The sequence below is a fragment of the Taudactylus pleione genome, unplaced genomic scaffold, assembly GCF_031769625.1.
Source record: "Taudactylus pleione unplaced genomic scaffold, aTauple2 ptg000198l, whole genome shotgun sequence".
Classification (NCBI taxonomy): domain Eukaryota; kingdom Metazoa; phylum Chordata; class Amphibia; order Anura; family Myobatrachidae; genus Taudactylus; species Taudactylus pleione.
The window spans coordinates 12,502,395-12,518,428 of NW_028284600.1; the positions used below are offsets into that span (position 1 = coordinate 12,502,395).

At 43.0% G+C, this 16,034-nt stretch overlaps 1 protein-coding gene across 1 annotated transcript in view; it reads left to right on the top strand.

Annotated features, from left to right (window-relative positions):
- Positions 1 to 16,034, top strand: part of LOC148518871 (alpha-2-macroglobulin-like) — a 178,041-nt gene that overhangs the window by 43,754 nt on the left and 118,253 nt on the right. The window contains exons 7-12 of the mRNA XM_088476978.1: positions 1,069 to 1,153; positions 4,345 to 4,465; positions 9,532 to 9,646; positions 9,729 to 9,838; positions 9,946 to 10,107; positions 10,322 to 10,549. Coding sequence (XP_088333104.1) covers positions 1,069 to 1,153; positions 4,345 to 4,465; positions 9,532 to 9,646; positions 9,729 to 9,838; positions 9,946 to 10,107; positions 10,322 to 10,549 — 821 coding nt within the window. The remainder of the gene's footprint in view (positions 1 to 1,068; positions 1,154 to 4,344; positions 4,466 to 9,531; positions 9,647 to 9,728; positions 9,839 to 9,945; positions 10,108 to 10,321; positions 10,550 to 16,034) is intronic.

Below are 16,034 nucleotides of genomic sequence, written 5' to 3' on the forward strand. Positions count from 1 at the left end.
TAAATTAAGATATCGGGGTAGGTATACTGTATAATGTATCGGAAAATTGTGTATTAACTGTCAACACTTGTTGTGATTTTTCAACTCCCTGCACAGCTGATAATAGAGTCTCTACCAACTATAACTATGGAGTTAGCTGGTGTGTTTTCATGAACAAATAGATCTTACTAACTGCATTGGGGCTCATTTACTTTGAATGTAAGTCAGTTTTATGACAGATGTAGCAGTACACGTCCACTTTACCGCTGTGCTTATAGGTGCTGCTTTCACAATCTCCCTGAAATGCTTTTTCAAAAGTAGGCAAGTATGGTGAAGATACATACATACTGTATATATAGGCAGCTTCACTGCCTTTCAAACCTGTGTAAATACATGACTTAACATTATATTAAAAGACAATGCATCCTATATATTTATTACAGGTTGAGTCTCCCATATCCAAATATTCCGAAATACGGAATATTCCGAAATACGGAATAATTTTGGCATGACTGAGATAATAAAACCTTTGATTTTTGATGGTTCAATATACACAAACTTTGTCTAAAGCACAAATTATTTAAAATATGGTATAAAATTACCTTCAGGCTGTGTGTATAGGGTGTAAATGAAACATAAATTTATTTAATGTATGTACACAAACTTTGCTTGAGCCACAAAATTATTGAAAATATTGTATAAAATGAGCTGCAGGCTATGTGTATAAGGTGTATATAACTAATAAATGCATTCTGTGTGTATATTGGGGTCCCATTCCCAAGATATTTCATTATGATATGCAATTATTCCAAAATACGGAATATTCCGTTATCCAAAATACCCCTGGTCCCAAGCATTTTGGATATGGGAGACTCAACCTGTACCATGTACATATATGAACTGTCCAATAAACACTTTAGGGGTATCACACACATATATTACACATCGCTTTACAGAGAATGTTGGCCAATCACATAAGTCCCTGCAATCTTCCAATCTGCATCAATTTTCTCTTTAAACAGAAGTTGCGAAGTGAAATTTGAGATGGAACATGATTATTGTAACTCCAATTTATTAATTTATTTACAGTATTACCCAAATATGAGGTACAGGTGAAAATGCCCCCAATTATCACTATTCTTGACACAGAATTGAAAGTGACAGTATGCGGCAAGTAAGTATTGCTTTCCAAGACCACAAGATATGTCAGCCTCCTTATACTTATGGGAATCACATGCTACTAGTATTTTATATGATTAAAAGCAGCTTTCATATGTATTCCCTCAAAGATAAATATATGGTATAATCCAATATACCTATGGACAAGAGTGGAGTACTTTGCAAATAAAGAAAATCAAATGGTCAGACATAAATCCAGCTCAATCATACAGGTGTCTTTATTACAAATAATGGTGCATATGACTATTATTATTATTATTATTATTATTATTATTATTATTATTATTATTATTATCCTCTATTTATATGGAACCACGAGGGTTCTACAGTGACTTACAGAGTACATAGACATATGAGCACATAAGAAAACAGTTATTAACAGTACAAGACAAGGATTATAAACATTGCTACATAACACTTAAATAAGCAGCAGGGTGTCAGCAACAAACTGCCATTGAGGGGAGTTAGGAGGAGTAAATGATATATGAGTAAGGGAAGGAGATGCATGTGAGGGAAGAGGGCCCTGCTCGTGAGAGCTTACATTCTAATGAGAAGGGGCAAACAGACAAGGGTGACACAGAGGGGAGAGACTGGGAAGAAGGAGTATGTAGCAGCATAACAGCTGGAAAGCTTTGTTCAAGGAGTGGGTCTTGAGAGCCCGTTTGAAGATTAGTGAGGTGGAGAGTCTGATAGAAAGAGGGAGAGAATTCCAAAGGTGGGGAGCAGCACGAAGACGGGAGTAGGAGGAGTAATCAGTTGGCTGGACAGGCGGCATACATTTGTGGAGTGAAGTGCGCAGGTGGGAGTGTAAATAGAGATGAGGTCAGAGATGTAAATGGGAGAGTATATGGCGAGGGCTTCATAAGTGACTGTGAGAAGTTTGAATTGGGTTCTGAAGGGAAAGGGGAGCCCGTGTAGGGCTTGCAGGAGAGAGGAGGCAGATGTACTACGTTTGGACAGGAAGATGAGTCGAGCAGCAACAGCATTAAGGACAGATTGTAGTGGAGAGAGATGGGAGTCAGGGAGGCCAGAAAGTAGGAGGTTACAGTAGTCCAATCTGTAGATGACCAGTGACTGGATGAGGGTCTTAGTTGAGTCCGGGGTGAGAAAGGGTCTGATCATGGAGATATTTCTGAGATGGAAACAGCAGGACTGCGAGAGGTGCTGAATGTGTGGTTTGAAAAGGAGGGAGGATTCAAGGATAGCTCCAATACAGCGCACTTGGGGGCTAGAGGAGATGGTTGTGCTGCCAATAGATAATGAAATTGTGAGGAGGGAGAAAATTCATAACTACCAAGAAAACTCATCATTAAATGTAAAATATAGATTGAATTGCAATATTAAAATGATCATGGAGTCTATTTATCAAGCAGTGAAAAGTGTGTAGAATAGAACCAGTGGAAAAGTTGCCCATAGCAACCAATCAGTTCCTACCTATTATTTTATATTATTATTTATTTTTTATATGTACTTGATAAATGCTACTTGAAAGCTGATTGGTTGCTATGGTCAACTTCTCCACTGGTTCACTTCTCCACACTTGTCAATGCTTGATAAATAGACCCCTAAGACTTAAATAATTGAAGTGATGTTCCAGAATAATTTATTGTAAAGCATATAATACACCATCAAAATAATAAGTAATACAATAATCAGTTAGCACAGTAAGAAGTATGTTTGCATACACATGAGAGGCAGGGAATATAAGGAACCCTGGGATTTAATACAGAGGGATCGCAGCAGGTATCTCCAATATCTGCAGCAGCCCATCCATTTCTGACAGCATTGCAGCCCCCTTAGGTTTTTATGGGGGCTGCTAGGCTGTTATATTTACCAAGCTCTGGAATGCAAATCATTCCTTAACTTAGCCCTGCTAGCTTACACCATCTACAGATGGCATTAGCCTATAGTAGACTATGGGTTACTGTTCCACAGATTATTTTGGAGAGGGATTCTCCAGATCCTTCTCCATTGCTCACCACATGCGCAGTACATGCAGACACTGAACCTGGAAGCAGAGCAGTAGCATAAGCTATCATTGCTTCCAGCTCTCCGCCAGGACAGGCTGTTATCAGAGCTTATCTCCCGGCAAAAGCTTTTTGGGAAATTTGCATGAAAATATAAATTTTCACATTGTGAATTTAGGAGACATATTTATCACATCCGCATAAAAAATGTGGATTGCGATAAATATACCCCAGGAAAAGATACATGTGGTCCTAGGGCCTGGTTCAGAGGTGGACGCTATTGCAATTCGCACGCAGACTGAGCGATTGTTTGCCATTGCGCATGAGTATGCATCGCAGTGCACGTGAACAAAGGCAGCTGCGCGATCCCTCAATGATCGCAGCAGACCACCGAGGCCCAATGCACCGAGGCCCAACCACCGAGGCCCAATCCCTCAATGAGTCCGCAGACCACCGAGGCCCATTGCAGATTGACAGGAAGTGACCATTTGGGGGTGTTGACGGGGAGTGGTTAAGGAAACGCAGGCGTGCCTCGGCGTTTGAACACCGTTTCAAGGGCGTGCATAAATTAGCCACCGCAAGTGCATACGCAGCCCTGTGTGGCAGAAGAGCTCCCTAGGCTGCGGCAGGTCAGGCCTGCTGCAAAGGTAAAATGGCCACCGATGTCCTTCCATTTTTCCGATATTTATGTGTGTTTGCAGGTATGAAGGCAGCAGTGGGCATCTTTATGCTCGGGTGATCTTTGCTAACATTAGCATGTTTACACAGCTGCGAGCGTGGGAATGCGCGGCTGCATACACATTACCGTCCCCCTCTGAATCAGGCCCCCAGAGAGGCCAGTTGCTTTTCACTGCTATGCACAGGGGCGGACCGACCTGATTCCATCAGATAAGCCGCACATCACTTACCATAGCAGGCCGGCTGCCGGAAGCAGAGTGCTGGCTGGGTTGCTAGAGGCAGGGATCACGGCAGATGGCGCTGCCGGCCGGAGGCAGGATGGTGCTTTCTGGGGTTGGGCTGCCAGGTGCAGGGAACATAGCAGGTGGTGCTGGCTGGGTGACTCCATGCAGGTAACATGGTGCCCTTTTCTATATTTTGTACTTATTAAAGAGGATTAAGCACAGAAGTCAGTCAATTATCACAAGCTGAGTTTCATATTTTTGGGCGGTATAGTATCTGTTTTTAAGGTGGAATGTAATCAATCTCCTTTTTTTGCCAGATACACGTATGGGAAGCCAGTTGCAGGTAGGATTGATGTCCGTGTCTGCAGAAGTTGCGTGTACACTTATTCTTCCTGTCCTGGAGAAGTAAATAATGTGTGCGTAGAACTGTCACATCAAGTGAGTACAACCCTGCCATGTACAGAGCTACAGTAATAGAAATACCTATAATAATAGCAATATTCTGTCACACCTGCCTGCTCACCTGTTTTGGGTGTAGGTGAGAGGCCCCTCCACCCAGGACTGTTCTCACTTCAAAGTTGATCTCTTCCTGGTGAGGTGCCTCCACCCCTGTCTTCTACTGTTTGCAAGGAGTGTATTCACCAGGGGCCAGCTTGGGAGGCCCCTATGACCTGATACAAAAGGGGATGATCCAACCTTATCCTATATATGAAGAATATAACAATAGGACAAATACAGTGTATGTAAACCTTCAGGGTAATTCTATTTCTATAGGATTTTTTTTTTTTTTTAGAATAATAGTCAAAAGGAAGAAATAGTAAGTAATAAGTAATATACAGGTTACCATACTGACTATCCTCTAGAAGAGGCTGTTTGCACAACAGCTTCGTTGTTTGATGTATTGAAACAATAAGAAGGTAAACTGTGTCTTTGTTCCCTATAAAATTCTACTGCAAATAATTTAATAACCACAACAATGACTATTGATAATAACGCCATACACAACATTCCCACATAAACTCTATCTCCAAGAAAATTATAATTTAATGAGTCTCTGTCTTTAGAGGTGCTTGGCCCAAAATACGTTGGTGCACTTATCTATATGATTCAAATATTGGAGGACCCACGGCCCATAAAGATCTTAATGTTTTAGGGCTTATTATACAGTATATGAGAAAGAATACGACCTAAAAAGTCTCTTCCTACAGCAGCTCAGCTCCTAACAATTTACAGATGTGTCCTCATATGCTGTGGCTTAAACTGCACCAAATAGCCCCTCTCAGCGCGTCAGGGTCCATACTACTTGGCTACATCCTATTTGCTAGAAATGTGCATCTTATTCACAATGATAAAATGCTATATAGGAGCATCTTCTATATTAGAGCCTGGATAAACACACCATCTGACTACTTTCTTTTTATTTTACAACCTTGATCAGCAGTTGAACACTGGTGACACTGTACCAACAAACACAGTTGAGAACAGTGGTTGCAATATCAAAATAACAGATGATGTCTAACACTAGCATGCACTGACCACTGGGGGCTTGTAAATCAATGTGCAATTGAAGGGTTTATTCATTCATTATACCTAAAATGGCCCGTTAAGTAACCATGCGGGAAGGCTAGTTTCTGCATATTAAAGTTATTTATTACCAGTTATTTATATAGCGCACACATATATTCAGCAGCAATTTACAGAGAATTGTTGGGGAATCACTCCCTGCCCCAGTGGAGCTTACAAGCTGTATTCCCTACCACATGCTCACATACACACACACATGGGTTAATTTTTGTTGGAGCCAATTAACCTACCAGTATATTTTTGGAGTGCAGGAGAAAACCCACACAAGCACAGGAAGAATATACAAATTCCACACAGTTAGGGCCATAGTGGGAATCAAACCCACGACCTCAGTGCTGTGATCTAGTAATGCTAACCATTACACCATCTGTGCTGCCCTATATGGGCCATTTATCATCAGGGGTCCGATAGGACCATCTGATATTCAGCAAACTCCTTCCTATGAGTTCTGGGGATGCGAAGAGGGATCTGAGCGGATCCTTCGGCCTCCTCCATTTACTGACTCCTCGGCGGCTTTGTGCGTGCGAGACCTTAGGTCACACATGAGAAAAAGTTGGCAACGGGGACAGGTAAGTAACACTGCTGCTCCTGTAGCAGCACTACTAATCACGGAGACAGCTAGTTTTCGGAGCAGCTGTCCCCACCCTGATGAATTGCTCCGGTGCGAGGTGGATACTTAAACATCGGGGCCGTATGGCCCCCCTGATGATGAATAGGCCCCTCAGCCTCAAATCTGTGTAAGAAAGGTTCTGATATGAGCGGCCGCAGCTATTCCTCCCGCTACATTCCCTTATGTTTCATCTGCAACTTAGTGCTTGTGTTATACCATACCTCCCAACATTTAAGTGAGGCCGGGAGGGACAGTTGCCTCATGGGAAATGCCGTGTCCGTGAGCCAGGCCCCCCCGTTTTCTTCATGCTGAGGGCTTGCCCAGTGCTCCGGGAGCTGCTGGACAGCCCCCAGCCTCTTCAAGAGCCGGCACTGTGTGTATGGATACAGAGCAGTGGTGTTAGCAAGTCCTCCCCAACTTCCCTCCGCCCGCGGCACACTGCGGCCCACAGGTAGGACAGTGCCTCTAAAACGAGACTGTCCCGCTGAAATCGGGACAGTTGGGAGGTATGGTTATACCAATTACTGTGAGAGAAAAGTCAAAGCCCAGCATCTCTGGTTCATTGTAAGCAGCTTTCTCAGTCATGCCGGTTGTCTTGCGCCATATGGTGCAAGGACACTAGGTACTGTACAGTGTAAGCGAGAAATAAGAAAGCGCTGGCAAACAGTAAAATATATGTATTTATTTCCTATTAAATATCAGTTAATAAATCACTCCCAAGACATCAGCTGGCAACCTACACCAATCATTAAGACAATAAATGCAATATATTATAACAGTAAAAATAAATTAAAATTAGGCCGTTTTTGTGTTCAAATAGAGCCGTATGTTAAATTCTCTATATGTAAACTTACTGGACACCCCCATACTTATTCCACACATTGTTTTTATACCATTTATAGCTTTTTGGATATAAAACCAAGTATATATGCAGTATTCTCCTATTATTGTTCTGCTAATAAAAAAATAGTTCTATTCCCTGTATGAATATCTCAGTACAGTAGCTCTCTTCTTTTCCTCATTTATGAGTGGGAGAATAGTCACAGCTGAGGGGAGGGATGAGCAAGAGATACCTGTAGGCAGTTTGTTCTTTTCCGTCACTTTAACTGTCAGCCCCTGTATAACTTTAGCATAAGAGGACTCGGTTATTGCTCACAAGAGGCTACTGATCACTGTTCTTCCTTTTTGTATTAATTCACTCTATAGAGGATTTCACCTTCTCAAATTTAAAACTGGCTGAGCTGTAACAGCAGAATTCCAGAGGGAGAATTCAGACCTTCTGGTTCCTTGAATACTCCTAGAACTCTCTCTTTCCTCAGATCGGGGGCAGGATTTTCTCCTAGGCACATAATCACCATGCTCTGTAGAGCTGCTTCCTCACTAGGCATGTGCCTTTGCTGCCTCTCTTAAGGGGGAGGTCTATCAATTCTTTAAGAGAGATAAAGTGGATAAGTTGCCTACAGCAACCAATCACCTCCTAGCTGTCATTTATCTGCCACAGTCTATAAAATGACAGAAGTTGATTGGTTGCTATGGTCAACTTGTCTTTGGTGAGCCCCCACTATGGCCATTTCTTCACTGCCACTCCAGAGCAGGGCTTCCTCTCCTGTAGATTATCTCTGGCTCTCTCTAATTGATTTGTTGCAGTCCCGTGCGGTTACAGTATACTGGGGAGTTGTCTTATAGCGGCATGGAAGATGCCGCTAGAACTCTTCCTGCTTCGCCTCTTTATCGAGGCGAAGCAGGAAACACTACCGATGAGATCCCTACCAGAGCCCACAGTGCATCAGCCTAGTGCTGATACGCTGTGTCTCACCTTCCAGCTGGCTCCACTGAGCATGCGTAATATCTCACAAGCATCGCGAGATCTCCCATACAGCCCAGCAGCTGTCACTGCTGTGGTGGGGTGACGACTGCTGCAGCTGTCGAAAATCGATAGCTCCAGCTGTTGGAATGGTCACATTAATACATGGGGGAGGAAATTGTATAAGTGCAGGTAACGTGCTCTGACGCCACTGAACCCCCATATCACCTGTTTAAACATCTCCCCCACTGCATCTTCACACACTTCAAACTCATTCCGTCCGTTCCAGAAGCTTCAGTTGCATGTGACCGCTGTTGCCTCAACTTTGCAAGGCTCTTGCTCCCTACAATGGGTGCAGTCACCCCCTGTCTGATAGGGGCTACTGTGTTTGTTAACTCTTTAGCTACCAAATAAATGTATAAGTGGCATTGGGGAGTTAGTTATAGCTACATTTGCTTTCTCAAGTAGTAACTCCATTTATTTTTTCTCTACAAAAACCACACATATCTGATTCTGTAGCTATAACTTATCAAGGGTGCTCATCTTCCCACATTTCCCCTCTGCGGGACACTACGCTCTATGGGTGGGATGGCGGGACAGTGCCCGAAAAGCTAGACTATTCCGGTTAGGGTGATATGCAATTGCATGTACACTTATGAATGAGCAGGCATAACTGCACTGTAATAGGGTGTTCTCAGGCAGGCAAAGGTCAATGAGTGCCGACACAACTGCAATCCATGCAGCGTTGTTTCAGGTTTATATTCTGCACATGGGGTTGGTGCTAGCGCACACTGAGCATGATGGCCAGCAGCACACTAAGCATACACATAGCGGGCAGGCGCACTACAAGATGCATACAAAATGTGTGTACAGACGAACATCCAGGCGACTATCCTCATTTTCTCTGTGCAGCGTATCACACCTGATTTACTTCCAACTTTGCATCTGGCCCAATGGTGTCCAAAGCATTTGACCCAAATATTAACTGACATTTGAGTTAGTCAGATTAGCGCAACACATTTTGCATAGATACTGCAAGATCACATGTTCCCGACAGAGAGGCAGCTTTGTGTGCGTCTGTTAGAGAGGATAACCATTCCACAGGGAGCTGTACTGTATGTGATAGTGTGTACCTATTTATATGGTAATAAAATGAATAGCTAAATTAATATATCTGAGCTTCATTTGTAAACTTTCCTAAAGTGAAGGGAATTTAGGGGCATAAAAACTTCCTTATACAGTATATAGATAACAATCTGATTTACACATTTTTGCATAAAATTGGCCCATGATTGCTAATTGTTCTGGCTGAACAGCACAACAAGAAAAACATTTTTTTTTAAATTAATGAAAATACATCCTAAGCCAACTGTTTTCCAGGTAATAATCATAACAGCAAGAGAACTTCAAAGAAAACCACATGTTTAGGAGAGCCGACCCGGTAATAGTTACAGGCAATATGACGTGGTCCTTTCATCTCTTAGTAATACTGTCCTCGCTCCTTAGGCTGATAACAATGGGTGTTTCTCAGACGTGGTGAAGACAAAGCTCTTCCAGTTGAGACGCAAAGTATTTCAGATGAAAATCACTTCAACAGCCAAAATAACAGAGGATGGAACAGGTGAGATGAAACACGAGTGAAAGAATCACATGAGAAATGGGGAATAAAGTACAAGAGACGTTAACAATGATCTCTCCATTAGGCGTGGAGTTGACGGGTGAGGGCTCCTCAGACATTAAGAACACTATAGCAAAGGTATCATTCCGACAGCTGGACGCCCGCTATAAGAGGGGTATTCCTTTATATGGACAGGTAAGTTAAGATGATGGTCATCTCTAGAGGGCACCAATCACAACGTGACACTCCTTTGTTACAATTGCGACTTTAACCATCACTGATAATGTCATGTCTTTGTGTAGGTCTTCCTTGAAGATGCAGCTGGCAAGCCAATTAACAACGAGACAGTGGTCATTTATGTAGGTTCTGATGGAACGAATTACACCTTCTCCACTGGGCCTGATGGAACTGCGGATTTCTCCATTAACACCACATCTTTCCATCAGTCATCTGTAACACTCAGGGTGAGAAACAGGACAGGAGCAGCCCAGTCATATTTTCATTAAAATTAAGTTAACCAGTTTAATACTGTACATATGTATTACATTTTCTCATCAGTAACAGTAAAATGTTCTCATCAGTAACAGTAAAATGTTCGGAGATCTACTGAATGACAATTGGCTTATCGATCCCTAGATTTGCGCATTCTCATGCTTGCATTGTATTCTATTAACATAGGTCAGTTACAAGTCTACTGGAAGCTGTTGCAGTTCAAGCTCCTTGTTTCCCACTTATGAGGAGGAGACACGGAATGTCCAAAATTTCTACTCCAGGAGTAAGAGTTATATAAAGATCCAGCCCATATACAGGACTCTGAATTGTCAGGATGATGAGAGATTCACAGTACACTATACTCTGACTCCTGAAGGGTTTGGAGAGGCCACTCATGCAGTGTTTCATAACCTGGTGAGTGCTAATTCATGGCTGTTGACAGTAACAATTGCAAGTACAATAATGATCCATGATGTAAAAGGGTCCTTGAAAAAAACCAAGAGTGACCTGAGAATCTGACCCTGGATGCTATCAGGGTTGAACACAGTAAGGTGTAAATGGCGTAGTCCGGGTTACAATGACCTGGGTCATGCCTCAAACCAGCAGATTGGCTGACTTCAGTAGCGCTTGGAGATGAAATCTTGAAATCATCTCCAAGCATCCACTGTAGTGACAGAAGACCCGGGTCATGGAAGATCCAGGTCTGGTGTGAACAGCCAGATCTGGGAAATAACCTGAGTCCAGCCGTGGGTAGGAAAGGGGTAAAACCCGGCTCCGACCCGTGCTCAGTCCATGCTCAGTATCCCGGGTTGGAGTCAAGTTTTTGGTGGAAAAGGGGTATTACTAAGCAGTGAGGTTGAAACCTGCCTCAATAATATGACCTGCCCCTTGGCAGGTGTGTTGGTGGAAAGCACTGCGCAGATCCCTAGGATTTGTGCAGCCTTTTTTTATTAAAGAATTAAAGAATACAGCATGGGGAGCCCCTAAAATTGTTATTCTATCCTAGGCATTTAAGACTAAAAATCACATGAGATTTCTCTGATTAACCCTCATTAGGCTGTATCAGCCAAGACTGGTGGCACAATAGCAGGGGAGGCACTTGGCATGAGATCTCTCCACCTTAGTGCCAACCAAGCCAGTCTGCAAAGGGCTTGAATCCTTTAGGAAGTTGGACCCACTAAAACAAATGGGGGGAAGGTGGTGTAGATGGGTACATTTCAAACTCTCCGCTTAGTAAATGTAGCCTGTACGCTCTTTCAATGTATAGGTCCATAGTTAAAGCTAAAGCATACATTTTACCTAACTGCCCTACAACCAGAGGTGTAGCATGGCCGGAGCAACCTCTAAACACATTATTATTCATAGGAAGGGGTGACCTGATGGTACTGCACTGTGTCCTTTTTACATTAAAATAAGGATTTTCTCCTGACTTTTATCTATTCTGGAGGTGCGAACTAAAAGCCATGTTCACTCACATTGAAAACTGCATTAACTTAATTTGGATTTCTGATTGAATAGTATAGAGTCATGGCCATGGCTCTTACTTGAGGTGAAAGTTGAACTATCTAGTCACCAGTGATGTGCGGTCAGGTGAGGTTGGTGAGGCAGAGCCTTTCCTATCACACTCCAGAGTTTTGACTATAAAAATTATAAGAAATATTATTATTATTATTATTATTATTATCCTTTATTTATATGGCGCCACAAGTGTTCCGCAGCGCTTTACCTAGTACATAATACTAATAAGTGAACAAGAAACAAGTAACTTACAGTACATTGCAGTGCAGGACAAGGACACGATTTATATACATTGCTGCAATAGCGATTAAAGCACTCACAATAAGCAGCTGGGAGTTGGCAGTCACGTGTTAGGTGCCCTAATGGGGAGTAAAGAGTAGAAGAAAATGTAAAGAGAAGCACATGAGGGAAGAGGTCCCTGCTCGTGAGAGCTTACATTCTAAAGGGGAGGGGGTATTTGTGTACTTTACGGACTCATTGCAGAGAGAACCAAAGTGTCCTACACTAATTATTATTATCAATCATGTGTAATGTCTAAATCCCCTTCACAGAGAGGACCCTGACGTCATCAGCCAGTGTCCTGCATCATTCTCTACCATTAAAGTGGGCATAGAGGGGGAATATAACCTTGTGGCGAGCGAAGCAAGCCACCGAGCCCAAAGCGTGGCGAGCATAGCAAGCCCGTGAGTGGACAACTTTCTTCTTTAGGTGGGGACAACTTTCGGTACTCGTGTATGTAAAGTACAAAAGTACCATTTAAAACATTCATTGGGTTCTCTCTGCAATGAGTCCGTAAAGTACACAAGTCTCTCTGCAATGAGTCCGTAAAGTACACAAGTACCGAAATATGTAAAGAAAATATTATAAATATCTTCTTTGTACTATTCTAATCATTTTGATAGTCAAATCTCTAGAGAAAAAATGTATGGCAGGTGAGGCACTGCCTCCCATCTACCTTTTCTGCACATCCCTGATCAAAACACACCAAATTACAAGCACTATATACTGAGGCACTTTTGTATAATGCCCATAAGGACCCTCGGGTTCATAATCATATATGTAGCTGTAAATCTGGTTCTGATACTAGCCAGTGCCTCCCCAGCCATTAACCTCACTGGACGTCACTGCTAGTCGCAGTTTATTGAATTTGGCCCTGAGACCAGTAGTCTAGGCTAAATAAAATAAGTATTAATGCAAAGGAATAAGGCTCCCCGCTTTACAAGAGAAATTACAAATCAATCTACTACAATGTGTCATGACCAGAGTTTCGCGGCATGTAGGTTTGCGGTCCTTACCGGTGAGGGCACTGTGGCGCGGTCCTTCTGGCGGGGGAGCTGGCATGTGGAGATTGGCATTGCGTGTATGTGGAGGTCTGGCAGCATTGAGCCATCCTGGCAAGGGTAAGTGGCGTCTCCGCCTCACGGCTGTCTGGGCACCACCATCTTGTCTTTGGCCATGTGACATAGCAGGCCAATTGTCTGTGGGTCACCTGCTCTCTCTGGCCTGTCATGTTCCGTTACTGGGTACTTAAGGGTGTTTGGAGCGCCCCGAGTTGCCAGTGCAATGTGTTCACAGCATCAGCTGTGAGAGAGAGTATTTGCGCTCCTGAACCTGAGACTTGTGCTCCGGTGCTTGCCCTAGCTCCTTGTCAGCCTCTGGCTCCCTGCATAGTCTGCACCGCTCTGCCTTGTCTTGCACTCCGCTGAGATCAGCCCTGCACCTTCCACCAGACCCACTCCTGCCTGAACCTGTCTCCTCAGTTAACCCATTCCTGCTCAGTCATCATCACAGCATTACCGGATTCTCCTTTCAGCCATCTTCACAGCATTTCCGAATGTCCCTCTCAGCCACTATTCAGCTTACCAGGATATCTGGACGAGTTTGCTTTTTTTTTAACACGAGCTTTATATTAGTACATTTGCGTATGGGAAAAAAATCCCATACTCTCCAGAGTTTGCAAACTCTCCCAAACTTGATTCTTAGTAAATATACCCCTTACAATCTATCTGGATTCACCTCATTCATCTCTGTCACTGATCAGGACATTTGTTTATTCCCACTCACTACAGTTCCCTTCTGCCACATATATTAGTTTGTTATTACTGTACTTTAGTTTATCTTATTGTTCATGTCTACCAACATTCACATCAAACAATCTACCTTTCAGTTTAAACCTGTTCTGGTGTCTGCTCCTATTACCACCCTTGGTCCACAACAAACACAGGCCCTAACAGTTTGCACTGGCCATATGGATTCTTCTACTGGACAGGAATCCAGAACAGATTTAATCCATGGCATGGCTTCCCGTCTGGAAGGATTAGAGACCATGCAACAGCAAATAGCACAGTATGTACAAGAAATGGCACTCCGTCAGGATACCTTACAAGCTACACTAACTACTCCAAGTATGCATGCAGTTACTTCTGTCTCCACTTCTGTGATATCTGCTTCTGGGGTTCCTCCTTGTTTGTATTTACCTACACCTGGCAAGTTTGATGGCAGTCATGTGTGATGTACATTTTACTTTACAATCCTCCAATTTCCCTACTCCTAAAACCAAAGTGGCCTATATTGTGTCTTTGTCGTCCGGCTCAGCCTTAGATTGGGTTTCTCCGCTCTGGGAGCGATCAGATTCGCTACTGGATAATTACCCACAATTTTTAACATCATTCAGGAGGATTTTTGATGAGCCCGGAAGAACCACTTCTGCTTCATCCAGTATTATGAATCTGAAACAAGGTATCCATCGTGTCTGTCAGTACGTCACTCAGTTCCAGACGTTGGCATCAGAGCTCAGATGGAACGAAGAAACCCTAATATCGGCCTCCTGGCACGGATTATCGGATCGTAAAAAGAATGATCTAGCCACTCGTGATTTACCCTCTAGTCTTAATGATCTCATTTCCCTCTCAACAAGGTTGATATACGCTTTAGAGGGCGCCAAGTTGAGAAACACAGAGCTGATCATTTTAGGCCTCATCCTCAACCTTCTCCTACCCGTTCTCCTCCCACTCTTACAGATGAAGAACCCATGCAGGTTAATCATACCCGTCTTTCTATAGAAGAACATCAGAGACACATTCAAAAGAACCTTTGTCTTTACTGTGGAGACACGGGCCACCTGGCGGCTTCCTGTACCCAAAAGCCGGGAAACGACCATTCCTAACTATTCCCAGGGGCACTCAATTAGGAGTAATACTTCCATCCCCAAAGCAGAACGACTGTCTTGTCCATAGCTCTGGACATTAAGTTTAGTCCTGTATTCATATCTGCCCTTCTGGATTCTGGGGCAGCAGAAAATTTCATGTCCTTTCGTTTGGCAGATTACAAATTCCTTGCGTCACCTTGGTTCATGCTATATCCTTGACCTCTATAGATGGTAGACCTATTTCTAATGGAACTGTGTCTAAAAGAACCCAACCTACTCTACTTCATATTGGAGCCCTTCATGTTGAACATATCAGCTTCTTAATCATTCCCAAGACTTCCCATGAGATTATAATTGGATACCCATGGCTGCTTAAGCACAACCCCAGAATTGATTGGTACACTACGCAGGTTCAGTCATGGAGTGAGGAATGCCAGGGGTCTTGTTTCCTGAAGATTCGACCTGTGAGAAAAATCCAGACATTAGAGGTCCCATCTATACCTAAAGAATATCAATCATTTACCGATGTTTTCTCCGAAAGACAAGCTAACGTCTTACCTCCTCATAGAGAATGGGGTTGTCCTATCATTTTGTACCCTGGGAAGATGCCTTCCCGTGGTCGGACCTATCTGTTGTCCCTACCAGAAACCGATGCCATGTCAGAATACATTCAAGAGAATTAAAAAAAGGGATTTATCCTACCATCTACATCACCTGCTGGAGTGGTATTTTTCTTTGTTCCTGAAAAAGGTGAGGCCTGAGACCGTGAGTAGATTACAGAGGCCTGAATGATATTACAGTATAGAACAGATACCCTCTATCATTGATCACCAAATTATTTGACAGAGTCAAGGGATCCGCTATATTTTCTAAGTTATACCTCCGAGGTGCATACAACCTCATCATATCCGAGCATACAACCTCATCGTATCCGAGCAGGTGACGAGTGGGAAACAGAATTCAACACAAGGGATGGTCATATTGAATACGTGGTCATGCCGTTAAGGCTGTGTAACGCACCTGCTGTTTTTCAAGGTTTTGTTAACGAGATCACCTCTTATATGTCTCAGCTGTTGTCTATTTAGATTACATTTAGATTTTTTCATCCTCTCCTGAGGAACACCATAATAATGTTAAAGAAGTCTTGTCTCGTTTGAGGAAGAACCAACTGTATTGTAATTTGGAGATATGTGGGTTCGGTGTACCAAGTATTACATTTCTTGGATATATCAT